We start from the raw sequence: 14109 nt of genomic DNA on the forward strand, positions 1-14109 counted from the left end.
GTCAGCCTTGGGCTCACCAGCACGGTTCCCTTCAATATCTATAGGTACTATTGCTATCTCCTTTCTATCAAGGGGGAAACAGAGGCACAGAATAGTTAAACCACTGTACCCAAGGTCACAGCCAACGCGAGTGGTCGTACTGGACTTTGAGTCACTCTTGACTCCAGAGTCCACGCCCTTAGCAGATACGCTGCCGCGCCTCTTCCCCAAATATAGCCCGGGATTCTCCTTTTTCTCCCCCACCAGAATCCGCAGTATGAATTTAAAGAGGCTGCAGGGAGCTTTACACCAGGCCTGGGGCAACCAGGAACCTATTATTCCTACGAGCCGACGCTGGGGCAGTACCAATATGACCGGTAAGACGGCGGCGCAATAGAGGCCCGAGTTGCGCATTAGAGCAGGGCAAGTTTCTCTGCTCCTCTGCCACGGCGTGGCGGATCCCGCTGAGTGCGCGCTGGGGGTGGGGCGAGAGAGGGGCAAACCCGGCTTCCCGGTCGTAGACTGTCCCCTGTCTGCGGCCCCTGATGCCCAGCCCCGGAACTGTGAGTCGGGTTCCCCCCGCCCAGGTACAGTGCGGTGGAGTTGAGCAGCGCCGGGCGCCGGAAGAACGCCACCCGCGAGACCACCGCCACGCTCAAGGCCTGGCTCGACGAGCACCGCAAGAACCCCTACCCCACCAAGGGCGAGAAGATCATGCTGGCCATCATCACCAAGATGACCCTCACCCAGGTGTCCACCTGGTTCGCCAACGCGCGCCGGCGCCTCAAGAAGGAGAACAAGATGACGTGGGCGCCCAAGAACAAAGGCGGGGAGGAGAGGAAGGAGGACCACCGAGCGGAAGAACCGCTGGGCCGCCTCCACGGTCACGCCAGAGGTACAGGAGAGACTCCTCGCCCCGTCCCACGGCTTTCACAAGCTCTGACTTGTCTTTCCAGGCGCCTTCTGGAGCAGCGGCTCTCGCGGGCGTTCCCTTGCTTACTTTTCCAACTTTGAATACCCTGAACGCCTCAGGGTCTTTGCCTGTGTGGCTCCCTCCTCCTGGAATTCCCTACAGAACCTTCTCAACTGTAAAGATTCCCTCTTAGAAAGGCTTTCCTTGACCACCCAAGCGAAAGTTATTACCCAGCTATTTTATTTCCTTCGCCCTTCCTCACTATGAGAAAATTTACATACTCCTGGTCTATCTACCCTCTCTAGAATATCACCTCCACTGGAAGGCATCTTATGTCCCGATGTAGTCCCTAAATACCTAATAACTAAGTGCCTAGTGTCTGGCACATAGTTGGATGCTCAGTAAATATTTGCTTAATTAAATACTATGACACCAGACACTGTGGGCACTTAAGTTACTGCCCCCACCCACCCTTTTTTTTTACAGTTGAGAAACCAAGAATCAGGTGTCAGGCAGTGCAAAGTGGCACTGAAGGAGAGAAGAGGTGTATGTGAAGCCTGGGGGTAAGGCTGGGTCAGAACATCTTTCTCTTGGCTGGCCGCTAGCCCTAGGGCGAGTGGAAGAGATGCTATGGTAGGCCCCATGAATTACGCCACGAATGCCCTGAGCTCAGATTCTGTCTTGCTAAAAGCTTCTCTGGGATGGGTACTCCCGAGGATTTCCCTTGGGGCCTGGGGCTTTTCTCACTAGTTCCTCATATCCTGCAGATGTTACAGTTAGCCAGGAGGTCCGAGGGCTCCGGCTGAGTGACCTGGAAGATCTGGAGGAAGAGGAGGAGGAAGAGGAGGCCGAAGAAGAGGAAGCAGTGGACACAGCTGCGGACCGGCTGGCAGAGTTCCCTAAGGGCGTGCAGTCTCTGCCCGCACCCTGCGCCACAGCTCGAGAGGGTCGTCTGCAGCGCAGGGAGTGCGGCCTCGTGATGCCCCGCTTCTCCTTCGCTGAGCCCCCGGGTCCGGGCGAAGCTGATTTCCTCAGGGCGCAGCCAGGGGGTCCCGCGCTGACCATGCACTACGCGTGCAACGAGAAACCGCTCATCTGGTCCCTGGCGCAGACTGCGGCGGGCGCCGTTGAAGGTGCACCCCCAAACCGTCCTCGGCCACAAAGTCCTGAGTGCCACCTAATTCTCGGGCAGCCTCCAGGCTCGAGCGGGCGAGCCGCGGCACCCAGAGACTCCTTGTGCGACGAGTCTTCCCGTGTAGCCAAAGCTTCTGGAAACCCCCCGTTTGCCCTGCAGGGGCTGCCGCTGAACTGTGTGCCATACCCGCGGCGGAGGGAGCGTGCAGTGCAGTGCCAGTTCCTTCCCGGAGCAGAAGGTAGTGGGCCCCCGACGGCGCCGGGAGTGTCTGTCCAAAAGACACCCGCCCACCATCCTGCCCAGTCAGGGATGAGACCTTTGGTCTCTTTCCTGGCACAATATTTTTCTGCCAGACTCCTCGAAAAATAGCATCATGGTGTGAAACGAAGCTTAAAGATAAAGCTTCCACTCCTCCCTCATTTTAAAGCCAAATAAAAATAATAAGGTCAGCCAGGAAGCAGAAATTTGCCTAGGATCACTTAGAAAGTCATGGAAGAGATGTGCAACCTGCATGGCCACGCCCCTCTGGCACAGGTGTCCTCATCCCTGCCTGACACCACCCAGCCCCTTGCTGTGCTCATAGGGAGCATTTATTAGCACTGGGCAGGCACCAGGGCTTTGGGAGAAGTCTGAGGGAGTGAGCCACACACACAGTGAGTTTAAGCCCCGTGCTTGAGTCCAGCTTTCCACTCTCTGTGGTGCATTCAAGCCACCAGGAGTGTAGACGTACTTCTGCATCCAACACACTTGGAGCCCAGAGTTGGTGCTGTGCTGGAGAGCACTTCCCTCAGGGTCTCACCCCCAAGTCAGGCAAGACTGCTAACCAGTGTGCCCATACCCTACCTGGTTCTTTCCCTGTGCTGTGGGGTCTGGTGGAAGGGAATTTCATCCCCAAAAGAGATGGCCCAAGCATCAGGTAGCCTGAAGCAACTACTCTCAGGTTCTGCTCTTTGCAGTAGTTTCTCGTGTGATTAACTATCAGTTTAGTATAATGGGCTATGATATTCTTGAATTCACACGTTAAGGGACCCAAATATTCCCGCCTGGTAAGCAAATTGCCTCTAGACCTTTCCTTGCTCCCCACACCCTGATTTCCCAGGTATGGCCACAAAGCAACCCTCGGGTTTTAATCAACCTTTCCTCTCTCAGCAGGTTAGCGCAAAGGTGTGGTTTGCAGAAGAATCTTGGAGATGATCCCCACTTTTCTAAGTCACTTCCACGCTAAGACACTGTTGAGACTTCACTGGGAACCAAAAGTTCTCACTTCGCTTAAAAGACGGAAACACAGGAACCCTCCTAAGTAGCCATCCTTGCACGCAGAGCTGGGGTGGCTGGCAGATGTGTACCTTATCAGACCCAACGGAGGTGGTGGGGCACGTTGGGGACGGCTGGGCAATGTGCCCCGTGCATGAACTATTCCAAGCCTCCCTTCCTCTTCTTGAACCAAGATCTGAATCTACTGCCTCTCCTGCTCCCTCCCCACCACCTCCCTGCTTCCTAAGTTCCTTGCTGGTGACTGGCCTGGCCCTCAAGGGTTCTGTGCATCTTCTTCCTCCCACCCCTTTGTGTCTTTAAAAATTATCAAACAGAACTCAAGCTGTGTGACCCATCTGTGCCGGCCCGGGTAGGGGGTAGAGGGTTGTTTGGAGAGGTTGGGTGGAGGGTGGAATGCGACCAGGGGTTATAGAGGGACTTCAGAGTGGGCTACAGGTCTCAGTGCCTTTTAGTAGCAAGAAGCAGAACTGACAAGGCAGTGGTGGGGCACCTGCAACTTAGCAGCCCTAATGCTGCAGAACCTGCTCGGCTCACAGGGCAGGCTCACTGGGCCAGGGTGAGGTTCCCACTGATTCATGGGCACTGGAGGTGGGGAGCAGCTGTGGGGATGGAAGTGGGGGAGATGTTCAGATATTTGCTTGGAAGCTGAATTTGGGAGGAGGAAGGAGTGAGGGAGATAATCTTGGCCATCCCTTGGCTCACCCTTGGGACTGGCCGAATGACAGCTTGTGCTGGGTCAATAAGAAGGGAGAGGGGGTTCAACATTCTTTCTGTTGAATCCAAAGTGTGTGCAAACACTTCTGATACAAAGGGTCTTTGTCCCCCTCATGCGCAAGGGCCGGGGTGGTGGTGGGGGATGGGTGGATGTGTCTGTTTAGCTGGAGATATCACGGTGCCCACGTAGATGCAGCTCATTGGCACTACCTGAGTTGCCTCTGGGCCTGCTCACTTCAGCTTTAACCAAAGTGTTTGTCTCTGTCAGCTGGGAAGGAGCAGGATGCTGGGAGGGCAGTCCCCTAGAGGGGAGTCCCTGGGAGCTGATGGAGGCAGGAAGGCAAAAAGGAGAAAAGCTGGGTGTGCATGTAAGGACTGGGTTCTTGGGAAGCTGTATCTCCATGACTGGGTCCCTCCCCTGCATAGTGGGGCATGGCTGGGGGACCTTCAGTCACTGAAATCTTGAAAGGTAGGACCCTCTTCCTCGGGAATAGCTTTTAAGATTATTGGAGGCTGCGAGGAGTAAGAAAGAAGGACCAGTGGAGTTTGGAAAAACCAAGGTACATTCCATCCCAGTCCCACCCCATCTTCTTTTCTACAGAATTATTGGAGTGGAAAGAGATAATAGAGGCGATAAATTGCAAAAAATTTAACTTCTTCAGATGTGGAAACTGATGCTGAATGGAAAGGCAAGGGACAGGCTCGGGGTCACAGAGGATCAGTGGCGGAGATGAACCCCAGCTTTCCACTGGCGGCCCCACGCCCTTGCTGGGCCTCTGCTCACCTGCCTTACCGCCCCTTCCTCTGGGAGAGCGCCTTGCTGCTTGCTTTTGGCTTCCAACCAACAGCTGCTCCCACCCCCACCTCCGCGGGGACTTTCCATCTGCCCTCACTGACCCAAGGCTTAGGGTCTGGGAAATTAAACTGTAAAAAGATAAACATTATTTCCAGTCAGCTTTGGGGGATTAATGCTTGTAATAAAGAGCATTAGCTGAAGGCTTCTTTCAAGGCACCCTCAACCCCACCCCGTCCTGGGGGGCCAGGTAGTCCCCTCAGGAGGCTGCGTTCCTAGGACCTCAAGTTGGGAGTTTTGCTTCAGCTAGCATCTTGAGGACGGGGCATCGCATTGAGTGAGCACTTGGTATGGATAGGAAACTAAGGCCTGGAGAGAAGGGACCCACTTAGGCCCCAGGTTCATGTGGCTGAGCAGGGACCAGGATCCAGATGCAAAAGACGCAGGGTGAATTCACACAGTCTCCTTTAGCCATGTGTTTGAACAAGAAAAGGGATCCACCTGTTCTGCCCATCTTATTACGCAAAACCTTAGGAGACTGTCTCTATAGTTCTAGAAACCAGGAAACATCTTCTGGTGCGTAGGCTTAGTCCCACAGTTTTGCTAAAGATCTGAGCCTCATTGCCTAGAGACATTGGGGCATGAGAAAGGCAGAAAAGAGGAAGCTGGAACCCTAGAAGCTGGCTTTACCATCTCAATGCCATTACTGCCTTCTTGTGTGGCCATGGACAAGCCCCCTGCTCTTTCTGGGGAAGCTGGGAAATAGGGGTGACTGAGTTATCCATGGCAGGGGCTCCGTGTCTCCTCTGTGGTTGATGACGAAGCTCCGGGGTTCCAAATCAACAGCCTGAGAATGGCCTGAGCCTGCGATTATCCCAGCCTCAAGCCCCCAGGGACAATCTGTTCCCACCATCTCTGCCCCCATCAAGGGCCTCCTGCAAAGCTCCCAATATAATCTCCCAGAATCATATTTTGAACAGTTTTGATTAAAAATCGGAGCAAGGCGGAGGGAGGATGCAGCCCTGCTCTCCACGGCTGAGCCTGCTGGTGCCCACAGACAGCTGGCCCATGAGCTCTGAGAAGTGTGTGCCAGTCAAAGCAGAAAGTGAACATGCTCAGGTCCGGCACAGCTGCAGAAGCCGGAGTTCAGAGTTCCTTCAATGGCTAAAGTGTCCGTACTCTCTGCTGAGGGGCTGCCACATGCCTGGGCCCCTGGAAGGGAGGGGATGCTGGACAGGGAAGACATACTTCTTTCCTATTGATTCCCTCCTTACAGGAGTCGTGTTAGATGGCCATTGCACTCTCTACATGATATCTATGATCACTTCTAGCTCTAAGATTCTTCTAGGACCTTGTTAATTATAGGAACAGCTTCTGGTTCCTTACTATGTATCAGACACAATGCCATGTCCTTTAAATGCACTAACTCATCTATATGTCGCATCAGGCCTAGGAAGCATTACATTAAACTTAGTAGTATACTCATGTAATGAAGAAGGAAGCAGAGTCTAAGAGAGGTTAAGTAACTCAGTGCCAGTTATCCAACTAACAAGTCAAGACTTCAGATGCTGAATGTGACTGATTTTTAACTGCTCTGCTCTCCTGCTAATGCATTGTATTATTTTAAGATTCCTTAATTCCAGCATCAATAAGAATCTGTATTTCTGAGCTTCTAAATGTTTATGACTCTATTATCTCATGTCTCTAAAATTCCAGGTCACCCTCTGTCCTTGTCATGAATGTCCAATAGGGAAGGACTTCTGGGACACCACGGACTTGCCCCCATATCCTTTAGGAGAGCACCCCCACCTTTCCCGTTGCCCACTTTTCCCTAGGGTTTGGTTGTCTGAGACACCCCTGGTCAGTATTTGACAAAATACAGCCCACAGATCTCCACCATCAAAATCAGCCATCGCTAAAGAAGCACCCTGGTGTTTGGTTGGCATGGGGTGGGGCAGGAGATCCTGCTTTTTAACAAGCATTCCCCAGTGGTCTGGCAGATGCCAAATTCTCTAGGCTGAGCGGTGTAACTGAACCTCAAGTGGTCAGACTCTAAACCCATCATCAGGCGAGGTGAGTGGGGACACCTGCTGTTGGCCTAGAGTCATCCTGTCCCGGTTACATTTCCTCCAGGGTTTAATCTGGATTCACATTCAATCTTCTCATCTGGTTCAACAGCTTTGGTGTTTGAGTCCTCCCGAAGCACAAAAGCTGGTCAGCACTGGAGGGGGCAGGAGGAGGCCTCGGAGATGGCCTTGCCTCTCGCTGTCAGATGTACGAAGGCGATTCAGGATTCCAGGGAGGGAAGCGTCTTAGGAGTCCCTCTGAATCTCAGTGTGCAAGAGCACTCTGTCCCCAAAGATGAGCATGGGGAAAACCATCCCAGGCAGGAGAAATGACACCTTAAGCAAATAAAAGAATTTACAGTGGGTGGGACTGTTGCTGTCTCCTGACACGGTCTGCTGCAGCCTTGGCATTAGAAAACTTTTTCTATTATGAACCAGCAAGTTCTTCTCCTTCTGCCCAATTTATTCTTTCTCTTCCCCTTAGTACCTTTTCCCCTAAGAGAACCTGTTCTGCCCTTCCGCAGGGATCAGCACACTATAAGCGCAAGGAAATAGAGTCGAACTAGGATTGTGTGGCTGAGGCTCCCCAAAGAGCACAATTTTCTTCACCAAAAGGTAAGGCAGAGGGAGAGCGAGCAGGGAAGCAGTGATCTGACTCCTTGGGCAAGTCATCAAATGTCTCTGAGACTCACCTTTCTCCTGGTAGTCCGGAGCTCATCACGAACCAAGTGGCTCTTTCCTAAGTACTCTAGTTCTCTCACCTGCCTTCTATGGGAACAGAGATTTAGATCCGGGTTACTTGAATTTCGGTTAGTTGCGAACCATCTCCCTGATTTTGGCAAAGAGTTGCAGAGATAGTATAAACAAGCTAGCACCACACTGAGACTTTTCCTTTGTGTCATCAGGATTGAAAGCGATTTAAAAGGAAATAATTTGTGTCACTCTGTTACTTTATGCCATGACCAGCTCACATTGTATGTATGTATTCTCTTTGGCAAATTAATCTATCTTAATATAAAGTGTGGTTCTTATTTATGGGTTCATCAGAGACGGAGGGTTTCCTTCATTGCCTGGGACTGTCTCCAAATCCCAGCTTGGCTTTATTTAAAGTCTCATGAAATCTGTCCTAGAACAATGACACTAAAAACAGTATGAGGATGAGTCTAGAGTAGTTGTTCTCAACTGTGGAGGCATACAGAAGTCAGCCAGAAAGTTTTTTTGTTAAAATACCAATACCTAGACTTTACCTTAAACCAATTAAATCAGGACGTCTAAGGATGGGGCCCTGGTGCAGTGCATTTTAATTGCTCCCAAGAGAATCGACATTCAGGCATTGTTGAGAATCTCCAGCATATTCTAGAACATATGTATAAGGGATGAGTTGGGGAAATAGCCCTACTGAAAGTCTAAACTTGTGGCTTCTCTCTTAAGTCTATGTATTCCATGTTTTACTCATGGTAAAGTGCGATCTAATATTAGCATTTTACCACACAGTTTATGAAAGAGTCAGAAGACCAATGTGATTCTGGATACCCAGTGTTAGCATCTGACTAGGAAATACATCCTTCAACCCTGGCCATGCTGTACCCTGCTGCCTACACATAGGGTAAAGGCCTGGGAGAGATTTCCACACACGGGAGCTCCTCGGGACATTTGCCAACCAAGTTGCCCCTGGGGTAGCTCAGTGCACAGGCAACTTCGAGCAGAGGTAGGCGTCTTTAGGAAGTGTTTCTTGGTGTTCCACTTAGGGGTTGCTGTGGAAAACTCATCCCAGCTTCCTCCCCAAAATTTTATGCTTAGTTAACACCAAGGACAATAATATATTTCTGTTCACGAATCTTGAGTTTGGGCTCAGTGCCAAGGGTTGTTTCCACTCCATGTGCTATTCGATGGGACTGGGGTTAGAGAATCCAATTCCAAGGTGGATCTTGGTTCCGCCCCCTGCAGGGCTTTCCGAGGGCTGCTGGAGACTCTTCAGGTCATGACAGCTCCATGCCAAGGGCAAGTGTTCCCAGAGTGCCGAGCGGAAGTTGTAAGGCCTCAAAGGTCAGGATGCTACTTCCACTGTATCCTAGTAGTCAAGCAAGACACTAAACCCACCCAGATACAGAAGGTGGAGAACTAGACTCTTAATTCTTGGTGGGAGGAGGAGTGAAAAACCTGTAGCCTCCTTTCCCAGAACTGGGATCACAGGTAAGGCTACAGTTTTGAATGCGCTTCCAAACTTTATTCTCCCATTCAACATGCAGAGACTGATGCTCAGCTCAGAGCCCCAGATGGACAGTTCAGAAGCAGGGGACAAGGAAGATGGCACCGACTCTCTCGCCGATGGTCCTGGCAGGCTCCTCACCCCAGAGGCTCTGGTTGGAGTAGCCATCCTGCTACCCATCCAATCCCCCACCAGTGTCCTGGCCTGGCAGTCACAGTGTCTACCACTTCGGTGTGGAAAAAGGAGACAGGGATATTTCTTCAAGTTCTATACACTTTATTTACACTTCACATAATATCCTTTAATGTTCATAGAGACTCTGCATTATAGATGAGGAAACTGAGTCTTAAGTAAGTGAAGCCCTTTGTGCAGGGTCTAACAGCCAGGGAATGGGAGAGTTGGGCTCCAGTGCAGGTCTGTTTGACCCCAAAGCTCATGCTTCACCCACATGGAGGCAGAAAGAGAATAAGTGCATTCATTTTCTGATCAAACTATATAGTGGAGCCGTAAGAGCACAGCTTCTGAAACCCAGATGACCTGGGTTTGAAACCCAGCTCTGCCATTTATTAGCTGTGCAATTTCAGGCAACTGAGGCAACCATTCTGGACCTCAGTTTCCTCACCTCTAACATGGGAATATCAATAGCACTTGTTGTGAGGATCAAATGGTTAGTGCCTAAAGCATTAGAATTATGCCTGCCCCTAATTAGCATTACGTAAACTGTTAGCTGCAATTGTTCTACAACTGTAAGCCAGCTGTCCCTGTCACAGCCCTCTCCCCAGCAAAGGCCTGCAACCACTGTTGTTCCCACCCACTCATTCTACAGAGGCGATGTCACAGCTCACACGTGTCCCATTTACTAGAGCAAAGACATGGGGTCATCCACTCAGGTGTCCATTTAGGGAGAAGCCTCCCCAAGCCAACTGTATTAATAGCTCGCACTTCCCCTTCTTATGACTAATGGCCCACAGTCCGTCCTTCTGTGGTCCGAGCTAATGACTTCAACCCTCGGCGCGTTTCCTCTGCATTTGCTTCAGAAAATCATTCCGAACAGCAAGGTGGCTTTAATGGCCGCTTGGTCCTAATGATGCCTTTTAAGTGCATAAAGAGAATCTCTAAGTAGCTAACGGGAGGCCCATCAACTGGTGACAACAGTCATTGACATTGACACATGATGCAAGGTCAGAGGAGCTGCAGACCAGGCCACGGGCACGGTTCCTTGAACTAACGGTGGGGATTTTGTGTGTGTATGTTGAAAATCTCCTCATTATTCCCTGCTGCTCCTCAAACAACCCCCGCCCCCACTGGCACCATTTACTGAGGCCTGCGTAGAACATTTGGTGCTTACCACCTTCTCTTACTTTCTCATTTCACCTTCAAGATTCAAGCTATATCCAAGCCTATTTTTGTCTTGATGTTTTTCTTTAAATATAACCTGTATATTCTTAAATAAATGTTTTCTAAAGGGAAACTTTTTATTGCTGCCCATTATCTACGTCTTCCCTTTCCGCTTGGCAGCCTCGACCTGCTCAGATGGCCAGGACCCACCTGAAGCACGAATCTGCATCTAGGAGGCTGACATGTTGGGTTCACATTCCGGCCCCATCGCTTCCTGCCCGGTGACCGTGAGCAAGTGTCTCAATCTCTCTGAGCCTTGGCTTCTTCATCAGTGAAATGGGGATAAAACTAGACCTTCCTTCCCGGGGTGACAGTGAGGATTAAAGTAGTCACAGGTGAGAGGTGCTTGGTTTGGGGACCCGCGTGTGTATGCTGGGTAAGTGTTGGTTGTCACTGCATTACCCTGCTCCATGGGCTTCAGGCTCCCAGGGGCGTGCACAACAGCCTTCACTTGCCATCATGTGCCTGCAGTGATCATGTGCCCTGCTTGCCATCTGCAAGCATCTCCTTGCCATCATGTGCCCAGAGAGCCCAGGTGCCAGCTCATAAAGAGCTCACAGTTTCATCAGGTCCTGGGACCTGGACCTGTGGCGTTGCTCTCTGACTGAAGCTCTGCTTAGCCACACCACTTTCCCCTCCTTGGGAACCGAGCTCCTCTCTCATCCTGGAATATGTTCCTTCTTGTTGCCGGCGGCAATCGCCAGCTCCCATCTCCCAGGAATCCAGGTCCTGTGCATGGTATCCACCATCTGGTTTAGTCCCCCTGGGAGGACTCCAGCCTTCCATTTCTGAAACTCACTGGATCTTGGTACCATTTTGCTGCTTAATTTTTGGGTGGTCCTTGGTGGTGGTTGGTCCTCCCATCTGTGAGGCTGGAGCAGAACAGTGGGTGGGACTGCCCTCAGGAGTGCCCTCCCAAGTGTTGGGTGAAGCCAGGAGGGATGGTGAAGAAAAGAGGGAAAGGAGTGAAGTGATTGAGAAGCAGAGGTTGAGCCTGGCTTGGGGTGAAGGAGTGAAAGGAGAATATGAAGGTGAAGGCTATTGAGGTTATCGTGTAAGAGACATCAAAGGAATAAGGTGATGAGCAGGTTCTGGAATGAGCAGGGCTGGGAAATTCATTAAGTCCCTTAACTCTAGACATGCAAGAGACTTTCTTTAACGTGCAGGATGCTACATGCTGGACGCGTGAGGCAGAGGGAGTTGGGTATTATTACATTTACAAAACTGACTTACACATACATTCATACTGAAGCATGGTACTTCTCATTTGGGGTGTAGGTGGTACTCCTCTGACTGTGGCCAGGGGGTAGCAGCCCCCTGGGAATGGGTGCAGAAGCCGTGTCTGCAGTTCCTTCGCACACTCTCTTCACCTAATCCTCAGCGACTGTTCAGCTCCATCACATACTGTGACATCTGACATATGACACCCATGAGTTTCACTTGACCCCTTTGTCAGGTGCCATTAAACGGTCTGAAGTTAAAATGTTAATTATCATTAATCATTTTTTATGAAATAAAAATCCATAAATTCAACAATCCATAAATTCAGCAGAGAGAGGCCTTTTTCATGGATCTGATATTTTATGGAATACTGATCATCAGAGAAGGCGTCGGCCTCGTGGAAAAGCATTCATGCCTGCAGGTGAGATATAGATGATAGAGAGTGATTTGGAGCAAAAAAGAAAGAGATGAAAAGCTGAAGGGAATTGGGAGGAGACTGAGCTCCACCAAGGCAGGGCCCGGTCAGTTTCATTCACCATTTATCCCCCGCACCTAACACAGTGACTGATGAAAAGAAGGCTCTCAGAAAGCCTTAGTTGGAAAAGTGAATGAATGAGAAAGGGGATAGGAAAGTCAGAAAAAGAAAAGGGGAAAAGATCAAGGGATGGAGAAATTTTACTCAGAATTAGATTAAATCAAAGGCATGTGACTACAAAAGGACCTAAATTCCTGTTCTCGAGTTTAAGGCCCTGGGACCCTCACTATTTATGTATTTGATAATATATTTTTGGCTAGATATGCTAAAGTGTGATTATTCCTCTTATTCTTGTGAAGAAACAACTTTTTTTTAAACCAAAAAAAAAAAAAGGGTTGGAATTGAAGGCAGATTTTTAAACACAAGCTTACCGGTTTCAAGACAAATTCAGACGATTGACCTCTTTTTAATCAATATTAAAAAGGATGTTTTTGTGTGTACAGACATACATTAAAAAGTGGATTGCAAGGCCATGTGCCAAAATGAAAATAGTGGTAATCTCGGGAGGATGAGATTATGGCTATTTTAATTTTTTTCTTTTGTACATTTCCATGTTTCCAAATTTCTGTAAGATTGTGCTTTATAATTGTGGTGGTTTGAAGTGGTATGTACCCCAGAAAAACATGCTCTAAAATCTAATCCATTCTTGTGTATGAACATTTTGCAAGCAGGACCTTATGAGGAGGTTGCTTTGGTTAAGGTTCCAGCCCAGGATGGGTCTTAGTGCTTTTACTGGAGTCCGTTATAAGGGAATGAACTTCAGACAGAGAGAGAGAAACCCAGAGGGAGCAGCCAGCAGCTGAACACCAGTGGAACCCAGAAGAGAAGGGAGAGACCAGGAGATGCTACCACGTGCCTTGACATGTGACAAGCTAAGGACCAAAGCTCGATGGCAGCCAGCCCCCAAACGCCAGTCTTTAGGGAGAAAGCATCCCCTTGATGATGCCTTGATCTAGACATTTTCTTGGACTTAAAACAAATAAATTCCCATTGTGTAGCCCGACCCATTTCATGCTATTTTTTTGAGCAGCCCAGGAAACTAAAACAATAATGAAAAGTATAAAATAAATTATCTGCCTCTGTGTGTGTGTGTGTATGTGTGTGTGTGTGTGTGTATGCATTCACAAACGTGAACAAAGAAGGACAGAAAGTAAGGGCTGTGCTTACAGGGGCTGGCCTGTTGAGGTGGGTGACAGGAGACGGCTCATTATTTTTGGGTCCATGACTTTTGGCTCAGGAAGTTTCCAGCTAGTAGGGACTGGGGACACGTGATGCTCTGCAGCAGCAACTGGCCAGATCCTTACCTGAGGGTCCTGCTGGGTGACCAGATGCTGGAATGGCCTAAAGTCGTGCTAGAATAATCTCTGAATGAGGAAACTGGAGAAAAAGAACTCTTGCCCTAGGATTCGCAGGTTGGCCTTAAAGGCTCTCTGAGTCCCCTAATATGGTCTGCAGAAATGTGGGTAAATGTGCAGTGTTCTGGGGTGAGAGCACTCTTAATTTTCATCGGATTCTTTAAGAAGAGTCAGTGACCATTTAGAAAGGCATATATTATTATTAATAAGACATTTTCAAGTATGCACTCCAGATGTAGGTGTGTTTGCTTGTTTATAAATTACAGGCAGATACCATAGTACACACATTTTATACAAATAAATACAAAATACAATTTTTTAAAAAAACATACAAAATAAACCGAGGTTATAATATGTTCTACCTATATCCCAAAAGATCATCTTGCAACACGCCCTCACCCCCTCTGCCCCAGAGAGCACTGGTCCCTATCTGCAGACAGTCCCCTTTAGAATTGACCTGCACCCCACTTCCCCACTTCTCAGCCGGAGTAACTCCATGATTGGTTGCCAATTTCA

The 14109-nt window shown here is 49.5% G+C and overlaps 1 protein-coding gene and 1 long non-coding RNA gene across 3 annotated transcripts; both read left to right on the forward strand.

The window, feature by feature from the left end:
* Positions 1-440: 440 nt before the first annotated feature.
* IRX6 (iroquois homeobox 6) lies at positions 441-3608 on the forward strand. Of its 2 annotated transcripts, none has more exons than XM_077133636.1 (3): positions 441-874; positions 1660-2265; positions 3177-3608. In XM_077133636.1, exons 1-3 carry the CDS (start codon positions 694-696, stop codon positions 3182-3184), a joined length of 795 nt encoding a protein of 264 aa, XP_076989751.1. In that variant the 5' UTR covers positions 441-693; the 3' UTR covers positions 3185-3608. The 2 variants fall into 2 exon arrangements, 1 of the variants encoding a protein (XP_076989751.1); XR_013163945.1 differs by lacking the exon at positions 3177-3608 and adding an exon at positions 1379-1455 and having other exon boundaries at positions 845-874; positions 1660-1753.
* Positions 3609-11087: 7479 nt separating this feature from the next.
* Positions 11088-13191, forward strand: LOC143660314 (uncharacterized). The gene is made up of 3 exons (XR_013163946.1): positions 11088-11290; positions 12032-12124; positions 12910-13191. It is a non-coding gene; the product is annotated as an uncharacterized LOC143660314 (long non-coding RNA).
* The last annotated feature ends 918 nt before the right edge of the window (positions 13192-14109 follow it).

Source organism: Tamandua tetradactyla, chromosome 16, assembly GCF_023851605.1.
Source record: "Tamandua tetradactyla isolate mTamTet1 chromosome 16, mTamTet1.pri, whole genome shotgun sequence".
Classification (NCBI taxonomy): domain Eukaryota; kingdom Metazoa; phylum Chordata; class Mammalia; order Pilosa; family Myrmecophagidae; genus Tamandua; species Tamandua tetradactyla.

What these genes read in the sequence shown, in the direction of transcription:
- IRX6 (XM_077133636.1), top strand. Translation starts at nt 694, where the DNA reads ATGCTGGCCATCATCACCAAGATGACCCTCACCCAGGTGTCCACCTGG. An exon ending in CCTCCACGGTCACGCCAGAG is followed by an intron (nt 875 to 1,659) that starts GTACAGGAGAGA and finishes CATATCCTGCAG; the next exon opens with ATGTTACAGTTAGCCAGGAG.